This window comes from Thalassophryne amazonica, chromosome 21, assembly GCF_902500255.1.
Source record: "Thalassophryne amazonica chromosome 21, fThaAma1.1, whole genome shotgun sequence".
Classification (NCBI taxonomy): domain Eukaryota; kingdom Metazoa; phylum Chordata; class Actinopteri; order Batrachoidiformes; family Batrachoididae; genus Thalassophryne; species Thalassophryne amazonica.
This window is the reverse complement of record NC_047123.1, coordinates 16881605-16905233: the sequence shown is the minus strand read 5'-3', so window position 1 is coordinate 16905233 and position 23629 is coordinate 16881605. Positions and strand designations below refer to the sequence as shown.

The 23629-nt window shown below is 44.4% G+C and overlaps 1 protein-coding gene across 3 annotated transcripts in view; it reads right to left on the bottom strand.

Moving 5' to 3' along the window:
- Positions 1 to 312: 312 nt before the first annotated feature.
- The window catches only part of LOC117502558 (gastrula zinc finger protein XlCGF57.1-like), a 101353-nt gene continuing 78036 nt past the window's right edge, over positions 313 to 23629 (bottom strand). For 2 of the 3 annotated variants that reach the window (XM_034161594.1, XM_034161596.1), the window contains exon 2: positions 313 to 1711. In XM_034161594.1, coding sequence (XP_034017485.1) covers positions 393 to 1709 — 1317 coding nt within the window. In that variant the 5' untranslated portion in view covers positions 1710 to 1711 and the 3' untranslated portion in view covers positions 313 to 392. The remainder of the gene's footprint in view (positions 1712 to 23629) is intronic. The other variant, XM_034161595.1, reaches the window with a different exon arrangement.

Below are 23629 nucleotides of genomic sequence, written 5' to 3'. Positions count from 1 at the left end.
GGGGTCAATAAAGAATTACGCAGGGGTCAAAATTTAAAAATGCGCCAATCATGTTGAAAGCTATACCACATTATTTGTCTGATCATAACAATTCCAAAATGGTATCGTTTGGACTATCTATGACTGAATGTTCTGGAGTTATGTGGTAAATACGACAAAAATGGTGACAAAGATCAGTTTCAGTTTGTACAGGGATCAAGAGTTAAAGTTGCCACAATTTTGGTAAAAAGTGATGCAAATTATTGGTTGAAATAAAAGGATTAACAGATTAGCTTTGACTGTGTTGAATGCTTGGTCCCCAACGTAAAGGTCAAAGTCGACATCCATTGGATTCTATGACGTATAACATGTTACACCGTAACATGATAACTAAGCATGACAGCTGGTGCAAGCTATTCCTTTTTTACCTTTCCTTTATGCCTTTTCATGTGTACGTTAAGATTACTCTTTTGTCGAAATCTTCCACCACATTCTGAACAGACAAATGGTTTCTTTCCTTTATGCCTGTTCATGTGTGTGGTAAGATTACTCTTGTGTCGGAATCTTACACCACATTTGGAACAGCCAAATTGTTTCTCTCCTGTATGAATTCTCATATGCACTTTGAGATCATTCTTTTGTCCAAAGGTTTTGTCACACTCAGAACATCCAAATGGTTTCTCTCCTGTATGAATTCTCATATGCGCTTTGAGATACCTCTTTCGTCCAAAGGTTTTGCCACACTCAGAACAGCCAAATGGCTTCTCACCTGTATGACTTGTGGGGTGCATTTCATCATTGTCATTTTGCCTCCTCTGACAATGCTCAAGGCACTCAACTGGTTTTTCACTCTTGTGTTTTGAATATGTCATTGTTGGATACCATTCAAAACTGTCATCAGTCTCAGTTTCAGAAATGTCTAAATTCTTGCCTTCAGTATGTGGGCCTGAGTTGCTGTCTGTTTGAAGTATTCCATTGTCCTCTCCATCAGCTTGTGCTGTCAGCATTCTGTGTGCAAATGAGCTGCATGCTGGAGACTCTGCCGGTGTGTTCTCATCAGATTGGCTTAAATAAAGCTGAGATAACACTGGTTTTTCTTCATTTTCACTCTTGATAGGGACAAGAGCCAATGGTAATTTGATACCACACTCCAGCTGGTGAAGTTGCTGTTCCCCCTGATTGGAACAGCCAAATGGCTTCTCACCTGTATGACTTTTGGGGTGCATTTTCTCTTTGTCATTTTGCCTCCATCTTTTGCCATGCTCAAGGCACCCAACTGGTTTTTCACTCTTGTTTTTTGAATATGCCAGTGTTTGATACCAGTCAAAACTGTCAGTCTCAGTTTGAGAAATGTCTGAATTCTTGCCTTTGGTATACGCGTATGGGTCCAAGTTGCTGTCTGGTTGTGGTATTCTACTGTCCTCTCGATCAGCTCGTGCTGTAAGCGTTCTGTGTGCAAATGAGCTGCTCACTGGAGGCTCTGCCTGTGCGTTCTCATCAGATTGGCTTAAATAAAGCTGTGATAAGACTGGTTTTTCTTCATTTTCACTCTTGACAGAGACAAGAGCCAAAGGTAACTTAATGACATCAGACTCCAGCTGGTGAAATTGCTGTTCCTCCGGACTTGACCAGAAATTCTCTTGTTCCTCTTTGATATTCTCCATGTCAATAAGACCACTCCCATGTTTCTCAGGGATAATTTCTTCTTGACACACTGACAGCTGCTGCATGTCTACAAGGAAGCAATTAAATTAGTATTAAATTTCAGAACAACAAATAAAATAACAATCCCTCCATTTGATTTCCCACAACAATTTTATTCTAAGACTCACTCACTCATCTTCAACCACCTACTCCAATTAAGGATCACAGGGGCTGGAGCCTATCCCAGCAGTCATGGGGCATGCGTCGAGCCGCCAGTCTGCAGCAGGGCCACATATGGACAAACACATTCACACCTGCACACACCTACAAACAATTTAAAGTTTCCAATCCACCTAACCGGCATGTCATTGGATGTGGGAGGCAGCCGGATCACCTGGAGGAAAGCCTCGTAACATGGGGAGAACATGCAAACTCCACACATAAAAGGACACAGGTGGGAATCGCTCCTATGACATTCTTGTTGTGAGGCAACAGTGCTAACCACCAAGCTACCGTGCTGCCCTTATTCACTCACCAGGGCTGTGAAATAAAAAATTGTGAAATCCGTGGAAAATTTGCAAGGGGTCGTGTCGGGGTCTAGGCCCCACAGAGCCCCAGAAACCAAATTAATTTTGTATCTAATGATACATTTTCAGCATCTCCTGGAAGAAAAAAAATTCTCAAAAGAAGTGTATATGTATTTAAATGATCCTAGACTCAACCTTTCATTTGAACTGTCAATGATCATGTTGAAATAACAGAATATGATGTGGAAGTAGGACCTGGAATGATTTTCCTTTTAACTGTAAACCAAATTATGCAGTAACTCAGAACAATTAAACTACATGAAATTTGTGTAGACTGAAAAGACTGTTAAAGCATTTCAAAAACATTCAAAACATTCCAATCGTATCTTTCTGAACTCTTCTGCATCAAACTCCATGGTAAATTTTAGAATTCATTTAGATGAGATACTTATTATCTCAAAGGACTATTTCAATTATCTGGGAACTACTTTTTGCGCAAGAATTCATCAAGCACGTCGGCCGCGGGCGCGTACTAACACGGAATACCCAGAAACTGGACAGTTGTTCGGCCATAATGGGAGCGTCCACTTTTAGCTTGTCGAAGCTAAGCTAGTGGTGCTCATGAGAGTGTGGCGCAAGAAATGCGGCCGCCATCTTGGACCGGTCATCGTAGTAATTCTATCAAAAGGCATAGTGAAGGTTTAATTTCATAATCTTATTTTCTTTTTCAATCTTCCGAACATAATGTGTGAAACAGCAAGTGTTCCAATACTTTTGAGGGCACTGTATCATAAGCTTATGATGAGTGCAAAATGAGTGTGGTATTATTACTGTTTCGTTTAAGAATGTTTAATTTTCACTGTTGCTGCACTTTTGAGTGAAATCATAGTCATATCGTATAGCATATTGATTTGACAATATTGCCATATGATAATTTGGCCATATTGTAGGCAAAAAAAGAAAAATGCTTAAAAAGGCAGAGGAAGCTAAAACACACAATTTTTTTTTAAAAAAGGTGGGGGATCGAAGTTGAAAGGTTTTAGCCATACTCATGCTCCACCGAAGCATTTACTCAAAAAAAAAAAAAAGCGTGAAGGACCCAAATGACATGGTGAGATACTGAAGAGCGCTTTGGCTTCAGCTTTTGGCTGAACTTAACATAATAAGCAGACATCGGCTAAGCAGACCACATAGCGGCTAGTTAGCTAGCCCTTAGCCAATAACCCAATAATGCAAACAACATAAAACATCTCAACTCAGCAGGAATCACTATCGACGCCACGTAAAATCCATCCCCGATAAAACAGAAAACCCTCTGCAAATTGGAAACTCACCCTCTCCACGAAGGAATTCTACTCTTAAAGTAGGCAAAAATAACTCTGAGCCTCCAAAGCTAACAGCGCATCTGGATGACTTCGTCTTCTTCTTTCGAATTCAACGGCAGACGGCACCAGCTTAAGGTGTATCTACCGCCACCTACCGAACTGGTGAGTGATCGCTGAGATTTACAAAACCTGAGCTCCTGGCAGCCATAAGTATTTGTTGAGATGCGATGAAGTAATCCAGTGTCCTTTAGATATTTAAATAATTGTTTTTGCATGATCTGTGATGAGTTTTGCATAAGATTTCTATTGGCCTCTACTGGTGGTTGGCTCTCACTGCGGTATTGTATCACTTCCTGTTCCGGAGCACAGCGGTGTTTTTCTGTATCTGTTAGCTGTTTAATCTGCGCAGTTAGATTGATCTAGTTATCTAGATTACGATTTGTTTCCCAGTGTAATCTTTACGTGCCTTAACTAAAGCACTCCTTCTGCTGAATCACCTCTAAATTATTTACACATTATTCACTTTGCGTGTTTTTAGGAATCCGCTAGCTTAGCGTAGCTACTAGCTCTTAGCCGATTTAGCATGGCGGCTTCTCCTGTCTCTCCCGCACTTTTCTGCTCTGGGTGTGAAATGTTTAGTTATTCCTCGGCCTCCTTTAGCAGTAATGGTACTTGTAATAAGTGTAGCTTATTCGTAGCTTTGGAGGCCAGGCTGGGCGAATTGGAGACTCGGCTCCGCACCGTGGAAAATTCTACAGCTAGCAAGGCCCCTGTAGTCGGTGCGGACCAAGGTAGCTTAGCCGCCGTTAGTTCCCCCCTGGCAGATCCCGAGCAGCCGGGAAAGCAGGCCGACTGGGTGACTGTGAGGAGGAAGCGTAGCCCTAAACAGAAGCCCCGTGTACACCGCCAACCCGTTCACATCTCTAACCGTTTTTCCCCACTCGACGACACACCCGCCGAGGATCAAACTCTGGTTATTGGCGACTCTGTTTTGAGAAATGTGAAGTTAGCGACACCAGCAACCATAGTCAATTGTCTTCCGGGGGCCAGAGCAGGCGACATTGAAGGAAATTTGAAACTGCTGGCTAAGGCTAAGCGTAAATTTGGTAAGATTGTAATTCACGTCGGCAGTAATGACACCCGGTTACGCCAATCGGAGGTCACTAAAATTAACATTAAATCGGTGTGTAACTTTGCAAAAACAATGTCGGACTCTGTAGTTTTCTCTGGGCCCCTCCCCAATCGGACCGGGAGTGACATGTTTAGCCGCATGTTCTCCTTGAATTGCTGGCTGTCTGAGTGGTGTCCAAAAAATGAGGTGGGCTTCATAGATAATTGGCAAAGCTTCTGGGGAAAACCTGGTCTTGTTAGGAGAGACGGCATCCATCCCACTTTGGATGGAGCAGCTCTCATTTCTAGAAATCTGGCCAATTTTCTTAAATCCTCCAAACCGTGACTATCCAGGGTTGGGACCAGGAAGCAGAGTTGTAGTCTTACACACCTCTCTGCAGCTTCTCTCCCCCTGCCATCCCCTCATTACCCCATCCCCGTAGAGACGGTGCCTGCTCCCAGACTACCAATAACCAGCAAAAATCTATTTAAGCATAAAAATTCAAAAAGAAAAAATAATATAGCACCTTCAACTGCACCACAGACTAAAACAGTTAAATGTGGTCTATTAAACATTAGGTCTCTCTCTTCTAAGTCCCTGTTGGTAAATGATATAATAATTGATCAACATATTGATTTATTCTGCCTAACAGAAACCTGGTTACAGCAGGATGAATATGTTAGTTTAAATGAGTCAACACCCCCGAGTCACACTAACTGTCAGAATGCTCGTAGCACGGGCCGGGGTGGAGGATTAGCAGCAATCTTCCATTCCATCTTATTAATTAATCCAAAACCCAGACAGAGCTTTAATTCATTTGAAAGCTTGTCTCTTAGTCTTGTCCATCCAAATTGGAAGTCCCAAAAACCAGTTTTATTTGTTATTATCTATCGTCCACCTGGTCGTTACTGTGAGTTTCTCTGTGAATTTTCAGACCTTTTGTCTGACTTAGTGCTTAGCTCAGATAAGATAATTATAGTGGGCGATTTTAACATCCACACAGATGCTGAGAATGACAGCCTCAACACTGCATTTAATCTATTATTAGACTCTATTGGCTTTGCTCAAAAAGTAAATGAGTCCACCCACCACTTTAATCATATCTTAGATCTTGTTCTGACTTATGGTATGGAAATAGAAGACTTAACAGTATTCCCTGAAAACTCCCTTCTGTCTGATCATTTCTTAATAACATTTACATTTACTCTGATGGACTACCCAGCAGTGGGGAATAAGTTTCATTACACTAGAAGTCTTTCAGAAAGCGCTGTAACTAGGTTTAAGGATATGATTCCTTCTTTATGTTCTCTAATGCCATATACCAACACAGTGCAGAGTAGCTACCTAAACTCTGTAAGGGAGATAGAGTATCTCGTCAATAGTTTTACATCCTCATTGAAGACAACTTTGGATGCTGTAGCTCCTCTGAAAAAGAGAGCTTTAAATCAGAAGTGTCTGACTCCGTGGTATAACTCACAAACTCGTAGCTTAAAGCAGATAACCCGTAAGTTGGAGAGGAAATGGCGTCTCACTAATTTAGAAGATCTTCACTTAGCCTGGAAAAAGAGTCTGTTGCTCTATAAAAAAGCCCTCCGTAAAGCTAGGACATCTTTCTACTCATCACTAATTGAAGAAAATAAGAACAACCCCAGGTTTCTTTTCAGCACTGTAGCCAGGCTGACAAAGAGTCAGAGCTCTATTGAGCTGAGTATTCCATTAACTTTAACTAGTAATGACTTCATGACTTTCTTTGCTAACAAAATTTTAACTATTAGAGAAAAAATTACTCATAACCATCCCAAAGACGTATCGTTATCTTTGGCTGCTTTCAGTGATGCCGGTATTTGGTTAGACTCTTTCTCTCCGATTGTTCTGTCTGAGTTATTCTCATTAGTTACTTCATCCAAACCATCAACATGTTTATTAGACCCCATTCCTACCAGGCTGCTCAAGGAAGCCCTACCATTATTTAATGCTTCGATCTTAAATATGATCAATCTATCTTTGTTAGTTGGCTATGTACCACAGGCTTTTAAGGTGGCAGTAATTAAACCATTACTTAAAAAGCCATCACTTGACCCAGCTATCTTAGCTAATTATAGGCCAATCTCCAACCTTCCTTTTCTCTCAAAAATTCTTGAAAGGGTAGTTGTAAAACAGCTAACTGATCATCTGCAGAGGAATGGTCTATTTGAAGAGTTTCAGTCAGGTTTTAGAATTCATCATAGTACAGAAACAGCATTAGTGAAGGTTACAAATGATCTTCTTATGGCCTCGGACAGTGGACTCATCTCTGTGCTTGTTCTGTTAGACCTCAGTGCTGCTTTTGATACTGTTGACCATAAAATTTTATTACAGAGATTAGAGCATGCCATAGGTATTAAAGGCACTGCGCTGCGGTGGTTTGAATCATATTTGTCTAATAGATTACAATTTGTTCATGTAAATGGGGAATCTTCTTCACAGACTAAAGTTAATTATGGAGTTCCACAAGGTTCTGTGCTAGGACCAATTTTATTTACTTTATACATGCTTCCCTTAGGCAGTATTATTAGACGGTATTGCTTAAATTTTCATTGTTACGCAGATGATACCCAGCTTTATCTATCCATGAAGCCAGAGGACACACACCAATTAGCTAAACTGCAGGATTGTCTTACAGACATAAAGACATGGATGACCTCTAATTTCCTGCTTTTAAACTCAGATAAAACTGAAGTTATTGTACTTGGCCCCACAAATCTTAGAAACATGGTGTCTAACCAGATCCTTACTCTGGATGGCATTACCCTGACCTCTAGTAATACTGTGAGAAATCTTGGAGTCATTTTTGATCAGGATATGTCATTCAAAGCGCATATTAAACAAATATGTAGGACTGCTTTTTTGCATTTACGCAATATCTCTAAAATCAGAAAGGTCTTGTCTCAGAGTGATGCTGAAAAACTAATTCATGCATTTATTTCCTCTAGGCTGGACTATTGTAATTCATTATTATCAGGTTGTCCTAAAAGTTCCCTAAAAAGCCTTCAGTTAATTCAAAATGCTGCAGCTAGAGTACTGACGGGGACTAGAAGGAGAGAGCATATCTCACCCATATTGGCCTCTCTTCATTGGCTTCCTGTTAATTCTAGAATAGAATTTAAAATTCTTCTTCTTACTTATAAGGTTTTGAATAATCAGGTCCCGTCTTATCTTAGGGACCTCGTAGTACCATATCACCCCAATAGAGCGCTTCGCTCTCAGACTGCAGGCTTACTTGTAGTTCCTAGGGTTTGTAAGAGTAGAATGGGAGGCAGAGCCTTCAGCTTTCAGGCTCCTCTCCTGTGGAACCAGCTCCCAATTCAGATCAGGGAGACAGACACCCTCTCTACTTTTAAGATTAGGCTTAAAACTTTCCTTTTTGCTAAAGCTTATAGTTAGGGCTGGATCAGGTGACCCTGAACCATCCCTTAGTTATGCTGCTATAGACGTAGACTGCTGGGGGGTTCCCATGATGCACTGTTTCTTTCTCTTTTTGCTCTGTATGCACCACTCTGCATTTAATCATTAGTGATTGATCTCTGCTCCCCTCCACAGCATGTCTTTTTCTTGGTTCTCTCCCTCAGCCCCAACCAGTCCCAGCAGAAGACTGCCCCTCCCTGAGCCTGGTTCTGCTGGAGGTTTCTTCCTGTTAAAAGGGAGTTTTTCCTTCCCACTGTAGCCAAGTGCTTGCTCACAGGGGGTCGTTTTGACCGTTGGGGTTTTACATAATTATTGTATGGCCTTGCCTTACAATATAAAGCGCCTTGGGGCAACTGTTTGTTGTGATTTGGCGCTATATAAAAAAATTGATTGATTGATTGATTGATTTCTTTTTGCTCTGTATGCACCACTCTGCATTTAATCATTAGTGATTGATCTCTGCTCCCCTCCACAGCATGTCTTTTTCCTGGTTCTCTCCCTCAGCCCCAACCAGTGCCAGCAGAAGACTGCCCCTCCCTGAGCCTGGTTCTGCTGGAGGTTTCTTCCTGTTAAAAGGGAGTTTTTCCTTCCCACTGTCGCCAAGTGCTTGCACACAGGGGGTCGTTTTGACCGTTGGGGTTTTTACGTAATTATTGTATGGCCTTGCCTTACAATATAAAGCGCCTTGGGGCAACTGTTTGTTGTGATTTGGCGCTATATAAATAAAATTGATTGATTGATTGATTTCCAAGGGACATGTTCTTATTCTCTCTTCACAGTATTGTGGACAGTCTCCTCCATTGCTCAATATACGCCTCAGCATGATGAACAGTTTCCAGTTGGTCACAGCTGAGAAAGACTCCTGTTGGGTATTTATGGATCCTTTGTAGAGTGTTATTAAGACCTGTGTGGCCGATCCTGAGATGGGCCGAGACTACTTCCTCTTTCCTGCTTCCAACCACATCCATTCTACCTAAAACATCTTTATGGATTTGATGTAAGTGCCTTCCTGTATTATACATGTACCAAAATTCCTGCCATAACTCCATAACCTTTCCTTTAATAACTTACTCAAGGGAATGTCCCAATCAATTCTGTCCATTCTTAAAGATTGTTTGACCAGGATGTCAACATCCTCATTTCCGTCAATTCCTATATGAGCCGGGACCCAGAGGAAGCACAAAGAAACTCCCTTCTCACGCAGCCTCCATATCAAGTAATAAATGTTGTATATCAAATCAGTTCTGCAAGACTTCCCAGATTCAATACTCAGGAGAGCTGCTTGACTGTCAAAGGCGACCAATAATTTCTGCAACATATTTTCTTCAGCCCAGTTAAGGGCATTAAGATAGCACACAGCTCAGTAGAATACACAGAAAGATGATCTGATGTTCTTCTTTACAAAATGACAGAACCAGTGTGGCCACTAATTGGGTCTTTAGAGCTATCAGTGAAAATGAAGAGAAAGTCTTTGTACTGTTCAAAATACTTCTGTACATGAAACCACTCTGGGGTATTTTTCTTTTGGTTGAGCAGCTGGTGTATACCTGTATCGACTCTTGGGAAATCAAAAATCCGGGGGGAACAGGCGAATGTGGCACTGTAGGGCAGAACTGGAGATGGTGTATATTCATAGCTTCAGCTTTAGGATTCCCAACACAGCCATAGCTCCACAAATCAGTTTCTTGATGCTCCCAGCACTCCATCAAGACAGCTTTAGTTGGATGACTCTGAGCATGTCCTGGAGATTGATCCAACAGTTCATCATCAGTTGCAGTCTTCTCAGCCTGAGAGGCATCTCCCCCACCTCAACTTGGAGTGCAGCCACCGGACTAGATTTCAATGCTCCACTACATGTTCTTTAAGCTTGTGTTTGTTGTCTATCAAGTTTCACTAGATGGGATTCTATAGATATAAACGCACAAGATCCAAAATCCAGTGTGCTTCTCATCAAGGACTGGTAAATATTTAACAATGTTCCTCTAGCAACCCCCCAGTCCTACCCTGCCAAGCACCGAAGCAACTTACTGATCTTTTTGCACTTGGCATGTACATACTCAATTTGATGTTTCCAGGTCAGTTTCTCATCAAAGATGGTGCCAAGGAATTTAAATCTATCTACTTGTTCAAGTACCTGACCATACATCTTTAACATAACTTTTTTATGCCACTTCTAAAAACATATAACCTGTGTTTTTTGAGACTGACAGTCTAAAGGCCCATTTATTACACCACTCCCCCACTTTATTAATGGCTCTTTGCATTTTTGTTTGTAAAAACTTCAAATTATGACCCCTAACCCATAGAGCTCCATCGTCAGCATAGAGGGACCTCCCTACATTCCCCTCCACCTCATCAAATATATCATTAATCATCATGTTAAACAACACCTGGCTACACACACTTCCCTGCGGCCTCCCATTTTCTACAGCGTAAGGATTTGATAGGTCAGATCTAACTCGGATCTCTATGGTTCTCCCTGATAAAAAAAATCTAGAACCCAGTTATATAATTTGCCTTTTATTCCAAGTTTATCCAGATTAATGAGCAGCCCTTGCTTCCACAACATATCATACGCCTTTTCTACATCAAAGAAGACGGCCACAACATGCTCCCTATTAACATGAGTCTTTTTAATCTCCGATTCCAAACACAGGACAGCATCCAGTGTGCTCCTTCCTCTACGAAAACCACTTTGAAAGGGACTGAAGAAATTATGACTCTCCAAATAATAAATAAGTCTGTTTGTTATCATATGCTCCATTGTTTTGCCCAGCTGAGAGGTAAGAGCAATAGGCCGATAATTAGAAGTATCTGACACTTCCTTTCCTGGTCTGAGAATCAGCACTATAATACCTTGTTTCCATGGAGTTGGAATTCTACCTGTTTCCCAAACAATATTAAAAAGTTTCAAGATTATCGCTAATGACGCATCACTCATATGGGCAAGCATGGCATAACATATCTCATCTTTACCCAGGGTTGATTGTCTCATACTATTAAGGGCTCGCTTAAGCTCAAACATTGAAAAAGGTAAGTCGAGATATTTATTTGATATACTTTTCCTAAAACTTGCTTCAGGCTGCAATGCTAATGTGTAGTCTCTGTATTTCCTTGCTGAATCTGACAAGTTAGCTGAACTATGCACTTTAACAAGTGTGGTAGCAAGAACCTCAGCCTTTTCTCTATTACTAGTAGCCACCCTACTATTATTTTTTAGAACAGGAATTGCTCCACTTCTTCGGACACCATTCATTTTCTTTACCACTTCCCATATCTCTGACAAGTTTACGTTCCTTCCAATATTATTACAGTACTGCCTCCAACAAACCTTTTTTGCCACTTTAATAGTTTTTGTAACCAGAGCTTGTGCCTTTTTATAGAGAATGAGCATCTTCAAGGAGTGACATTTTTAATCTTTTAAAGGCTTTGTCCCTCATTCTAACATCCTCTCTTAGTGCAGCAGATAACAGAATATTTACAGAGGAATCCTTCAAATGGTGATAGGCTACAAGCACCAAATTTGGCAAAAGTACGAGGTCTGTTAGAAAAGTATCCGACCTTATTATTTTTTTTTAAAACTATATGGATTTGAATCACGTGTGATTACATCAGCCAAGCTTGAACCCTTGTGGGCATGCAAGAGTTTTTTCACGCCTGTCGGTGACATCATTCGCCTGTGAGCACGCCTTGTGGAAGGAGTGGTCCAGCCCCCTCATCGGAATTCCTTTGTCTGAGAAGTTGCTGAGAGACTGGCGCTGTGCTTGATCAAAATTTTTTCAAAAACTGTGAGGCACATCCGAGTGGACACCATTTGAGAAATTCAGCTGGTTTTCTGTGAAAATTTTAACGGCTGATGAGAGATTTTGGATTGTTTCTATCGCTGTAAGGAGTTCCCACGGAGCGGGACGTCGCGCAGCACTCCGAGGTGACGTCGTCATCCTGTTTCAAGCTGAAAACCTCCAAATTTAAGCCTCTGTTGACCCAGGACGTCGTGAGAGAACAGAGAACTTTCAGAAGAGGTCGGAATCAGCAGTTTATCCGGACATTCCACTGTTAAAGGAGATTTTTTTAATGAAAGACGTGCAGACGGATTGGCGCGTCGGCTTGCAGCCAGCGCGGTGCGCCCGCCGCAGGAAAAACACCTCCATTGGAAGCCTTAAGGACAAGTTGGAACATGTTCTGCTGTTAAACAATTTCTCAGATACTCACTCAACTGAAAGCCACCAAAAGCCGCCTGGATTTTACAAATGGTTATCAACACGGAGGTGTTTTTCCTGTGGCGGGCGCACCGCGCTGGCTGCGAGCTGACACGCCAATCCATCCGCACGTCTTTCATTAAAAAAAATCTCCTTTAACAGTGGAATGTCTGGATAAATTGCTGATTCCGACCTCTTCTGAAAGTTCTCTGTTCTCTCACGATGTCCTGGGTCAACAGAGGCTTAAATTTGGAGGTTTTCAGCTTGAAACAGGATGACGACGTCGCCTCGGAGCACTGCGCGACGTCCCGCTCCGTGGGAAGTCCTTACAGCAATAGAAACAATCCAAAATCTCTCATCAGCCGTTAAAATTTTCACAGAAAACCAGCTGAATTTCTCGAATGATGTCCACTCGGATGTGCCTCACAGTTTTTGAAAAAAATTTGATCAAGCACAGCGCCAGTCTCTCAGCAACTTCTCAGACAATGAAAATCCGACGAGGGGGCTGGACCACTCCTTCCACAAGTCGTGCTCACAGGCGAATGACGTCACCGACAGGCGTGAAAAAACTCACGCATGCGCACAAGGGTTCAAGCTTGGCTGATGTAATCACACGTGATTCAAATCCATATAGTTTTTTAAAAAATAAAACTGTTGGTTTCTTTTCTAATAGACCTCGTACACCTTAGACATTACTCTTTTGAAAAAAACGACGGGCCACTTGAATATTCAAAAGGTGGCCACGTAGGGGTCAACTGAAGAATTACATAGGGTTCAAAATATAAAAATGCTCCTGTCATATTGAAAATTATATCACATTATTTGTCTGATTGTAAAGGTTCCAAAAAGGTATAGTTTGGACTATCTATGACTGAATTCTATAGAGTTATGTGGTAAAAACAACAATAATGGTGACAAAGTTCAGTTTCAGTTTGTATAGGGGTCAAAAGTTAGAGTTGCTCCAATTTTGTTCACAAGTGATGCAAATTACTGGTTGAGTTGATAGGGTTTCAAAAAGGAATCGTTTGCACCATGTATCATGCTTAGTTATCACATTACAGGGTAACATATGTCACATGTCCTAGAATTCAATGGATGTCAACATTATTTGACCTTTACTTTAGAGACCAAGCATTCAACACAGTCAAAACTATTCCATTTATTAATCCAAGTAGCTCAATCAACAATTTGCACCATTTGTTTACTAAAATTGGAGCAACTTTAACTTTTGACCCCTGTACAAACTGAAATTGACCTTTGTCACCATTCTTAAGGTTTTTACCCAATAACTCCATAACATTCAGTCATAGATAGTCCAAGCTATAACTTTTGGAATCTTTATGATCAGAGAAATAATGTGACAGACAAATAATAACCTTCGGCTCTCAGCGCAGAGCACATCTCGACTACACGCCAGTTAAGTTCCTCCTCGTCTTAGTGGGATCCTGTTCTCACTTGTTCCTGTTTATGACTGTGCTATAATAAAGAAGTATTCCAAGAACTCTGCCTAAGAACTGCATGAACTCTGATATCAAACAATTGAGAACCCAGCTTTATCAAGTCGCGTTTAATTAGAACTACGTCACATCGTGCAGCACTTGACCTCTGACCACTGAATACAAATGAACAATGAACAATTCCTGAACAGTGAACTTTATTTTTTAAGAAGAGAACTTTATTTTCTGACCTCAGAAGCATTCTGTGTTAAGACTGTTTTATGTTCTGACTGTTCTGAGGCTTCAGCGTTACGAATGCATTTTACTCACCCTGTGTGTCTTCTCCCTAGTTCCTGGTTTCGGAGGCAAGCGTTCCACCTGGCCTTGGTCACTGAACCCTTAGTTGACGTTATCCTTCACGACTGGCTCGGAATCCCGCAGCACCTGGATTTCCACCGCTACGAGCGGGCTGACTCTCGCCTCAGCTTTGTTTAGTGTTTATAAATCTACTTTTGTTCATATTCTGTCCTGTTTCTTGTGCCCTTGCATTTAAGTCCATTGCCAAATACCAGTCCTGTTCCAGACCCTTAACCTTAACACATGAACCACAATAACATTTAAAACCCCAAACCTCCAAACTTACATGGTGCATTTCAGCACAACATCCATTGTTCACTTTTGTTAGAGAATATCGCTACTTTCTCCAAAAATATTAGTCCTATCAGCTTTCTGTTTTCACAGTGTTCATCCTTGATCCAAAATACATAAGCATACCAAACAGAAAATGTCAGCTCTCCGTGATGAAAGCCATACACACGCATGCACACAGAGGTCACTTGGCTATTATAGTAATATAGATGAATCATTCACACACTAAAATAAACATTCAACACACTGTTTAAAACACACATAATTGCCAACATGTGCTAAAAATATAAGCAATTGTATTGTATAAAATGTGTGACAAATAAATAGCTTATTATACGTAGATGTTGCTGAACTGATAAATATCCAATTACAACTGCAATTGTATTGTAGTACTGTTTATAGGCTGTGTGACTTCAGCATAAAATTGAAAGTGATTCTGGCTTTGGGATGAAAATTGTTCAATAATCTTGTGCTTTGATGGACCTGTATTGTATAGCTGGCTGAGATCATGGTGTAACAATAGATGGGCACCAGCAGCTACTGAGACAGATTTTCCTGCAAAGTCTCTGGAACTATACTACCTCAGACGAGTAAACACGTTAATACCTTGGTTGCACAACACCTTGGCCTTCTGCACACCTATATATTTGCTCAACTGTATTTTTTGCACAATAATTCTGCTCATTCCAACTGTGTTACTTTTTTTTTATTCTTACTCATTCATTTATATCCCCTGGTCTAGTTTTAGTTTATTTAATGCCTGAGACATTTTGAAACATAACCTCGTATCATGTCATGTGGAACTATATATGGTATGACAATAAAGAATCCCTGAAGTAGTCACTGTTGAGCCCGTTACATGTCCACGTCAGGTCTTCTGAGATTATTCAGAATAGCAAGATTAACTCAAATTAATCAGATGTGTTGATGAGTTTCTGTGATTCTACATATACTGTAACTTACAGTATCCGGAATCTTTTTCCTGTAGGGGCTGTTGTGAAAGTGTAGGTACATGGACCCACAACAGGGGGCGTAATGAATGGACAATGGAGAAAGGTGAATAACAAGTTTTACTGTTGTGAAACGAGCACAACGAATACAACAATTAACAATTTGGGGTCAAATCCGCTGGTGTCATGTGGGCAGGTTCGAAGGTGGCTGATGACACTTGGCTGTTGTGGGCGTACTCGATCCAGGCCAGGTGGGTACTCCAGGCTGTCGGGTGCGCGGCTGTCACACAGCGAAGTGTCTGCTCCAGTTCCTGATTTGCCCGCTCTGCCTGCCCGTTGGTCTGGGGGTGGTACCCAGACGAGAGGCTGACCGTGGCCCCCAGTTCCCGGCAGAAGCTCCTCCAGACGTGCGAGGTGAACTGGGGACCGCGATCGGAGACGATGTCTGATGGTATTCCATGCAGACGGACGACGTGGTGGACCAGGAGGTCCGCTGTCTCCTGGGCCGTTGGGAGCTTCGGGAGGGCCACGAAGTGGGCCGCCTTGGAGAAACGGTCCACTATCGTGAAGACGACGGTGTTTTCCTGGGACGGCGGGAGACCCGTGATGAAGTCCAGGCCGATGTGGGACCAGGGGCGATGAGGCACGGGCAGTGGCTGTAGCAGCCCTGAGGTCTTTCGGTGGTCTGCCTTGCCCCTGGCGCAGGTGGTACAGGCCTGGACGTAGTCCCGGACGTCGGCCTCCAGGGACGCCCACCAGAAGCGTTGCCGGAAGACTGCCACGGTCCTTTGCACCCCAGGGTGACAGGAGAGCTTAGAACCGTGACAGAAGTCCAGGACTGCAGCCCTAGCCTCTGGTGGGACATATAGTCTGTTCTTTGGTCCGTGTCCGGGTCACGGGTCAGGGCCTCCCGGACGGTCTTCTCCACGTCCCAGGTGAGGGCGGCCACGATAGCGGACTCCGGGATGATGGGATCCGGGGGATCCGACGGTTCCGTTTTGACTTCGTCTTCATGCACCCGGGACAATGCATCCGATCTTTGATTCTTGGTCCCGGGACGGTAGGTAATCCGGAAGTCAAAACGGCCAAAGAACAGTGACCAGCGGGCTTGCCTGGGGTTCAGCCGCTTGGCGGTCCTGATGTACTCCAGGTTCCGATGGTCAGTGAAAACCGTGAATGGCACGGCTGTTCCCTCCAACAGATGTCTCCACTCTTCGAGGGCCTCTTTCACAGCAAGGAGTTCCCGATTGCGGACGTCATAGTTCCGTTCAGCGGGGGTCAACCTGCAGGAAAAATAGGCACACGGGTGGAGGACCTTATCGGTCTTCCCGCTCTGGGAGAGCACCGCTCCTATCCCTGAGTCCGAGGCATCCACTTCAACCACTAACTGGCGGCTAGGATCGGGCTGCACCAGAACTGGTGCAGACGAAAAGCGCCGTTTCAACTCCTTGAACGCGGCTTCGCACCGATCCGACCAGGTGAAGGGGACTTTTGGAGAGGTCAGGGCTGTCAGGGGGCTAACTACCTGACTGTAGCCCTTAATGAACCTCCTGTAGAAATTAGCAAAGCCGAGGAACTGTTGCAGCTTCCTACGGCTTGTGGGTTGGGGCCAATCTCTCACCGCCGCAACCTTGGCCGGATCAGGGGCGACGGAGTTAGAGGAGATGATAAACCCCAGGAAGGACAAAGAAGTGCGGTGGAATTCACACTTCTCGCCCTTCACAAACAGGCGGTTCTCCAACAACCGCTGCAGGACCTGACGGACATGCCGGACATGAGTCTCAGGATCCAGGGAAAAGATGAGTATATCGTCTAGATACACGAAGACGAACCGGTGCAGGAAGTCCCGCAAGACATCGTTTACCAACGCTTGGAAAGTCGCGGGAGCATTAGTGAGACCGAACGGCATGACCAGGTACTCAAAATGACCTAAGGGGGTGTTAAATGCCGTCTTCCATTCGTCTCCCTTCCGGATCCGAACCAAATGATACGCATTCCTAAGATCCAGCTTGGTGAAGATTTTGGCTCCATGCAAGGGGGTGAACACTGAATCCAACAAGGGCAACGGGTATCGGTTGCAAACCGTGATTTCGTTCAACCCCCTGTAATCAATGCATGGACGAAGCCCGCCATCTTTTTTACCCACAAAAAAGAAACCTGCACCCATCGGAGAGGTGGAATTCCGGATCAACCCGGCAGCTAATGAGTCCCGGATGTAGGTCTCCATTGATTCACGCTCCGGCCGTGAGAGGTTGTACAGCCTACTGGACGGGAACTCACTGCCTGGAACCAAATCAATGGCACAATCATACGGGCGGTGGGGAGGAAGCGTGAGAGCCAGATCCTTGCTGAACACGTCAGCGAGGTCATGGTACTCCGCCGGCACCGCCTTCAGATTGGGCGGGACTCGGACCTCCTCCTTAGCTTGGGAGCCGGGAGGAACCGAGGAACCTAGACACTCCCGATAGCAGGTTTCGCTCCACTGAACCACTACCCCGGACGGCCAATCGATCCGGGGATTGTGCTTTAGCATCCAGGGAAAACCCAAAACCACACGGGAGGTGGCCTGAGTCACAAAGAACTCGATCACCTCCCGGTGGTTACCTGACACCACCAGAGTTACTGGAGGTGTCTTATGCGTGATTGGTGGGAGTAGGGAGCCATCTAGCGCCTGAACCTGCACAGGCGAGGTAAGAGCCACCAGAGGGAGCCCTATCTCCCTGGCCCATCTACTGTCAAGCAGATTCCCCTCAGAGCCCGTGTCCACCAGTGCTGGGGCCTTCAGGGTTGAATCCTCAAACAGGATCGTGACTGGGAGTCGTGTAGCAATGTGGGTGTGTCCCACGTGAATGTTTTGGCCCACCCCTGGCCCAGTCTCTAGGGGCGGGCGTTTGACCGCTCGGGGCAGTCTCTCACATGGTGCTCTATTGAACCACAAACAAGACACGCTCCGTGGGTCCATCTCCTCTGTGCATCTGGTGCCCTAAATGTTGCCCTACTCGTGTCCCTAGCTTCGTCAGTAGGGGGAGCTGTGACCCCACGGAGCGCAGGGGCTGTGGAGCGTGGGGAAGGCGGAGCTCGATCGGAACCGGAAGGGAGAGGGACGACGCGTGCCTGGCCACGCCCTTCGCCTCGTTCCCGACGGCGTTCTTCTAACCGGTTGTCGAGTCGTATGACCAGATCGATGAGCCCGTCTAAGTCCCGCGGTTCGTCCTTCGCCACCAGGTGCTCTTTTAGGACCAATGACAGTCCGTTTACAAAGGCGGCGCGGAGGGCAGTGCTATTCCAGCCGGATCTCGCCGCCGCGATGCGGAAGGCGACTGCATAGGCAGCTGCGCTCCGACGCCCCTGTCTCATTGACAGTAGCGCGGTTGAAGCGGACTCTCCTCTGTTGGGATGGTCGAACACCGTTCTGAGCTCCCGTACAAACCCAACGTATGTATGAAGGAGCCGTGAGTTCTGCTCCCAGAGCGCTGTAGCCCAAGCGCGTGCCTCCCCGCGAAGCAGATTTATGACATAAGCTACTTTGCTAGCATCAGTCGCGTACATCACGGGACGCTGTGCGAAGACGAGCGAACACTGCATCAGAAAATCCGCGCACGTCTCCACACAGCCTCCGTACGGTTCTGGAGGGCTTATGTATGCTTCTGGGGATGGAGGAAGGGACCGTTGAACGACCAGTGGAACGTCACTTTCACGCGCAGGGTCCTCGGGAGGGAGAGCCGCAGCGGCGCCCGAAGGGCGCGCCTCCACTTGTGCGGCGAGAGCCTCCACCCTGCGGTTTAGGAGAACGTGCTGCTCGGTCATTAAATCGATCCGAGAGGTGAAAGCGGTGAGGATCCGCTGCAACTCACCGATTACCCCTCCCGAAGCCGCCGACGCGCCTTGGTCTTCCATTGGCCGTTCAACAGCCGGTTGACGCCCCCCGGGGTCCATGACGCTGGCCGAGATATCCTGTTGTGAAAGTGTAGGTACACGGACCCACAACAGGGGGCATAATGAATGGACAATGGAGAAAGGTGAATAACAAGTTTTACTGTTGTGAAACGAGCACAACGAATACAACAATTAACAATTTGGGGTCGAATCCGCTGGTGTCATGTGGGCAGGCTCGAAGGTAGGAGACGTCCGTCTCAGTCAAACCGGAACCACCCAGATCTCCTCTGCCACCGAACCCTGGAAATACTGGAACCGCCAAGTCCCGAATTCCCAGGTGGCCACTGCCTCCGCTCGTCGGATCCGGTACTGCTGGCGGGAGAGAGCAACAACACACAGGTGTGGATGCGACAGCACCCAGTAACGGAGAGGGGAAGAGCCGCCTCCACCTCTTGTCAATGTATAGCAGGAAGGTGAGTACTTATCCAAGCAATTTAGCTATCAGTAGTCAGCAGTCCTGAAAAGGTTTAACAAGTCTTAGCTGGTTATTCAGAAAATGAATGCAGAGAACATTACCTCAGTCTTAAGGCGATATCTCGGCACTGAGGTGGAGACGCCGTCCTGATGATATACCCCCGGGCTGAGTGGAGTCAGCTGTGTCCAGTAATGGGTGACAGCTGTCACCCTGACTGCTCTCGTACGGCGGCGGCGCCCTCTGGTGCCTGGAGCCCGCACTCCAGGCAGGGCGCCCTCTGGTGGTGGTGGGCCAGCAGTACCTCCTCTTCAGCGGCCCACACAACAGGGGCGCTCTTAAAATTCTTTCCACCGTGAATGCAGGCATAGTCAATTTCTGCATATTTCAAGCTTGGATTCCAAAGAGCTTGTTATGTGTCGACGCGGGTTGAGGAGCGGACCTGCGTCAGACAGGACCCAGCGCTAAAAATAACCAGAAAGCGGTTCCAAACAGAAACTATTTATTATTCACCTGTGCTTAAAAGTGTAAAAACATAAAAACAACGTCCCTCTGGTGGAGTGATTCGTGGCTCGCTCTCCAGCGCCCGCAAGGATTAAAGCCGGCGCTCCTGGACTTCCTACCACCGCCAAACACCCCCCAGGTGGACACGACAAACTGATTCTCTGTGAAGCAAAGCGAAGGTGAGGTAAGTCAACAGATACAACTATATCTTCCAATAAACACACGCTATCAGCAACACACTCAGGTCAGTGTCCTTTTTTTTACTTTATGCAAATGAGCAGCTTCTCACAACAAGTGGAGGATCACTTATCCTTCACGCCACAGCAGTGAGAAGCAAACTGCACAATTCTCTTCACAATTCCAGTATACTGTGTAACAAAACACCAAGTTACTATCAACAATTACTTAAACACTTAATTACCTTTAGTGTGTGCTGACAGCATGTGTCCTCACCCCTCCCTGCTTCACGGGCTCGATGTGTCAAAACCCAGGCGCGGTCCTCAGCGTCTCACAAACGAACGTCACAAGGTCGAGTTCCCGGCAGTTCTGCTCAAATCACACATGACTTAAATGCAGAACGCCATCCAATTATCTGCTTCAGCTGCAAGTCGTCCAGGTTGCACGTGAGCACCAATCACAGGTGCTTTCCATGACGTTGATGAGGGTGAAGACTCTTCAGCCAGCACCTTCTTCACAGACAAATCAGCCCTCATGCCACCTGGAGAGCAAAGAAAAGAAAAGAACACCAAAACATCCAGCCACGCCCCCCCAACACACAACAGAGCTGCTTTCTTTGGACACCTGTGGGACTGAAGCTCGATGGTCCGTGAGCTTCTTTTGTACAGCTGAGAAAATGTAACCCGCTGAAAGCTCTTAAAAGCTTCATTACACTCTTCACATGTGTCAAACTGTCTCCCCACATGCAATTCATCAGAGTTGGCACCCATGGCGTCTTAAAAACGCAAATACTAACTAAAGAAGCAAATATACAAGACATCAACATAAAAATAAGATTACTTTGGAAGGGGTTACATCATCACTACGAGACACAGAAAGCAAACCGGTAAACCGCTAACCCGGAAGTGCAGTACCCTGACTGGTCGTTTGAGGCCTGGTCCAAAACAGAGCACATTCCTTCAGAAGCCCATTTTGAAATGTCCAACTTTAGAGCAGAAATAAACATGTTTACAGCCTGGTACAAAAACGGTTTTGGTCTCTAGATAGTTTCCTCCTCCATGACAACTGTATGGGGAGGGAATTTTTTTCTAACTTCTTAACTTTTTTCCTAACTTCTTGCTCAATCCTCTGCCAGCAGAGGATTGAGCTGGCTACCAGAGAGAAAGTAAGAGGGGGAGGGAAAACAAGGATATATTTTCACACCCATACAGACTTGCAGATGCATCACAGGAGTCATGCACAGCAAGACCGCTTTGACTTATGGTTAAAATTTTAAACAAATTCATTTCGGACAAGTTATTGAAATTAACGTCACTTCTGTCGTTTTACAATGTGAAAATGTCAGCTACAGTGGCTTGCAAAAGTATTCAGCCCCTTGGTATTTCACACATTTAAATTTGTTTATCGCGTTTCAAATACAAAAAGTAAATCAGGCTTCTCAATATAAACATTTCTAAAATGATCTTCTTTAGACTCAAACTGAAAAGAAATCTCTACAACTTGTAAGTAAGTCCCTTCGGCTGCTCCCTTGTTTGCACTCGGGGTCGCCACAGCAAATCCAAGGTGGATCTGCATGTTGAATTGGCACAGGTTTTACGCCGGATGCCCTTCCTGACGCAACTCCACATTACATGGAGAAATGTGGCAGGGGTGGGATTTGAACCCGGAGCCTTCTGCACTGAAACCAAGCGCATTAACCACTTGGCAACATGCATCCTTGCCCATATAGGTTCTTTATTTACTCAAATAAATAAGTACACAATTAGTAATCATGTCATGTTAGAAACAGACGTGTAACCTCATTGGTCTTAAAACTTACAAAAGGCACCTGTGTGAACTAAACAGCAGCTTTTGATCTTCAACAAGCACCTTGATGTCTCCCTGCTACAAGGCAAAAATAAAACAGCCTGACTCCTGTAGTTTTATATTTAAAATGCTCCCACATTATTTTTGCTTCTCAAATTCCTTCAGTAGAGATTTTACCTTAATATAGACAGAAGTGCAGTGATGTCAAAGGAGCACAATGGATGCTGAGACAAGTGTAACACCAAATAATTGTCTACTTATTGTGTTAATTGGAAATTTTATGCTGGTTTTTGTGGTGAACTTTTCAAGCTTCTTAAATGTCCATGAGAGATTTTGATGTCTAAATTAAGAAGCAACTTAGCACCATGAGTGAATCGCCATCACCAATGGATAGTTTTCAAAACTACTGGGGGATGGGTCAACACTACCTTGTGGCACATTCATGTATTATTTGTATTTTTAATCTCATTGATATGCCTTGCTGTGATTTCTGTTACACAAAAGTTGATTTTCTTCACTCTTATCAGTTATTCCAGTGTGGAACACAAGCACAAATGGATGTTCTGTTACCATATATGGTTAATTGAGGGCATTTCTGAATGCAAATGACCATCAACGTGCATGAGCATGTGTGTGAGAAAGTATGGGATTTATGGAAGATGGGGCCTGAAGCCTCTGGCAGCAATTTCTATTTTTTATGCTGATGTAATCAAATCAATTACTGCTTGAAGCTTTGTACACTGCAAAAAAGGAGTGTCTAAAAACAAGATAAAAACCCTAAATCTGAAGGAAAAGGTATGCAGCAAGATAATTTCAGTTGACAAGATTCTTGAATTAAGATTGTTAAATCTAAAAATAAGCATGTTGAACACTTAAAATAAGAAATTAACTCTTAAAACGAGAAATTATCGAACACTTCTAAATCTAAAGTTTTTTTTCTTGGTAAGAACCAAATAATTTGCAGTGGATTATTATTTTTAACACTGAATGAGATGATGATCATGTGTACATTTGACTTTTTGCCAACCTTTCTGCACTACTTTTCAATTAGGAGGACACTTAGAGAGTTGCTGCCTACGAGAGCGATAGTCCTCTCTGTTATGACGTTGTTTATAGCCCTCAGTGTGAGTGTGGGTTCATCACCTGGGAGTGCCTTTGAGCATCTCTCGATTCTTTCTCTTTATGTCCTCGTAAACCTCCTTCAGGTTTAAATTTCTTCTGCTCCCTGATAAGGTGAGCAACTTCCTGAGAGTTGGTTTGCTTGATTTGGTAACTTTCTGCATCCTCTGTGTAATGTCCACCTTTGGCTTGGTGGATGTGGTCTTGCTCTTGCACTGACTGGTTGAAGCCAGGCTGCTGACGGTATTGGACTGTTGATCCGCAGCTGCGTTGGAGGTTTTTTGTAGTGTAGCTTTGACTGCACTGTTCACTTCTGATGCACCTTCAGGGCGTGCGCTCTCTGTTCCGGATACCTGGACGCCCGCCTTGCTGCTTTGCAGCCGGGCTTGCCGGTCTGCTCTGCACGATTCTC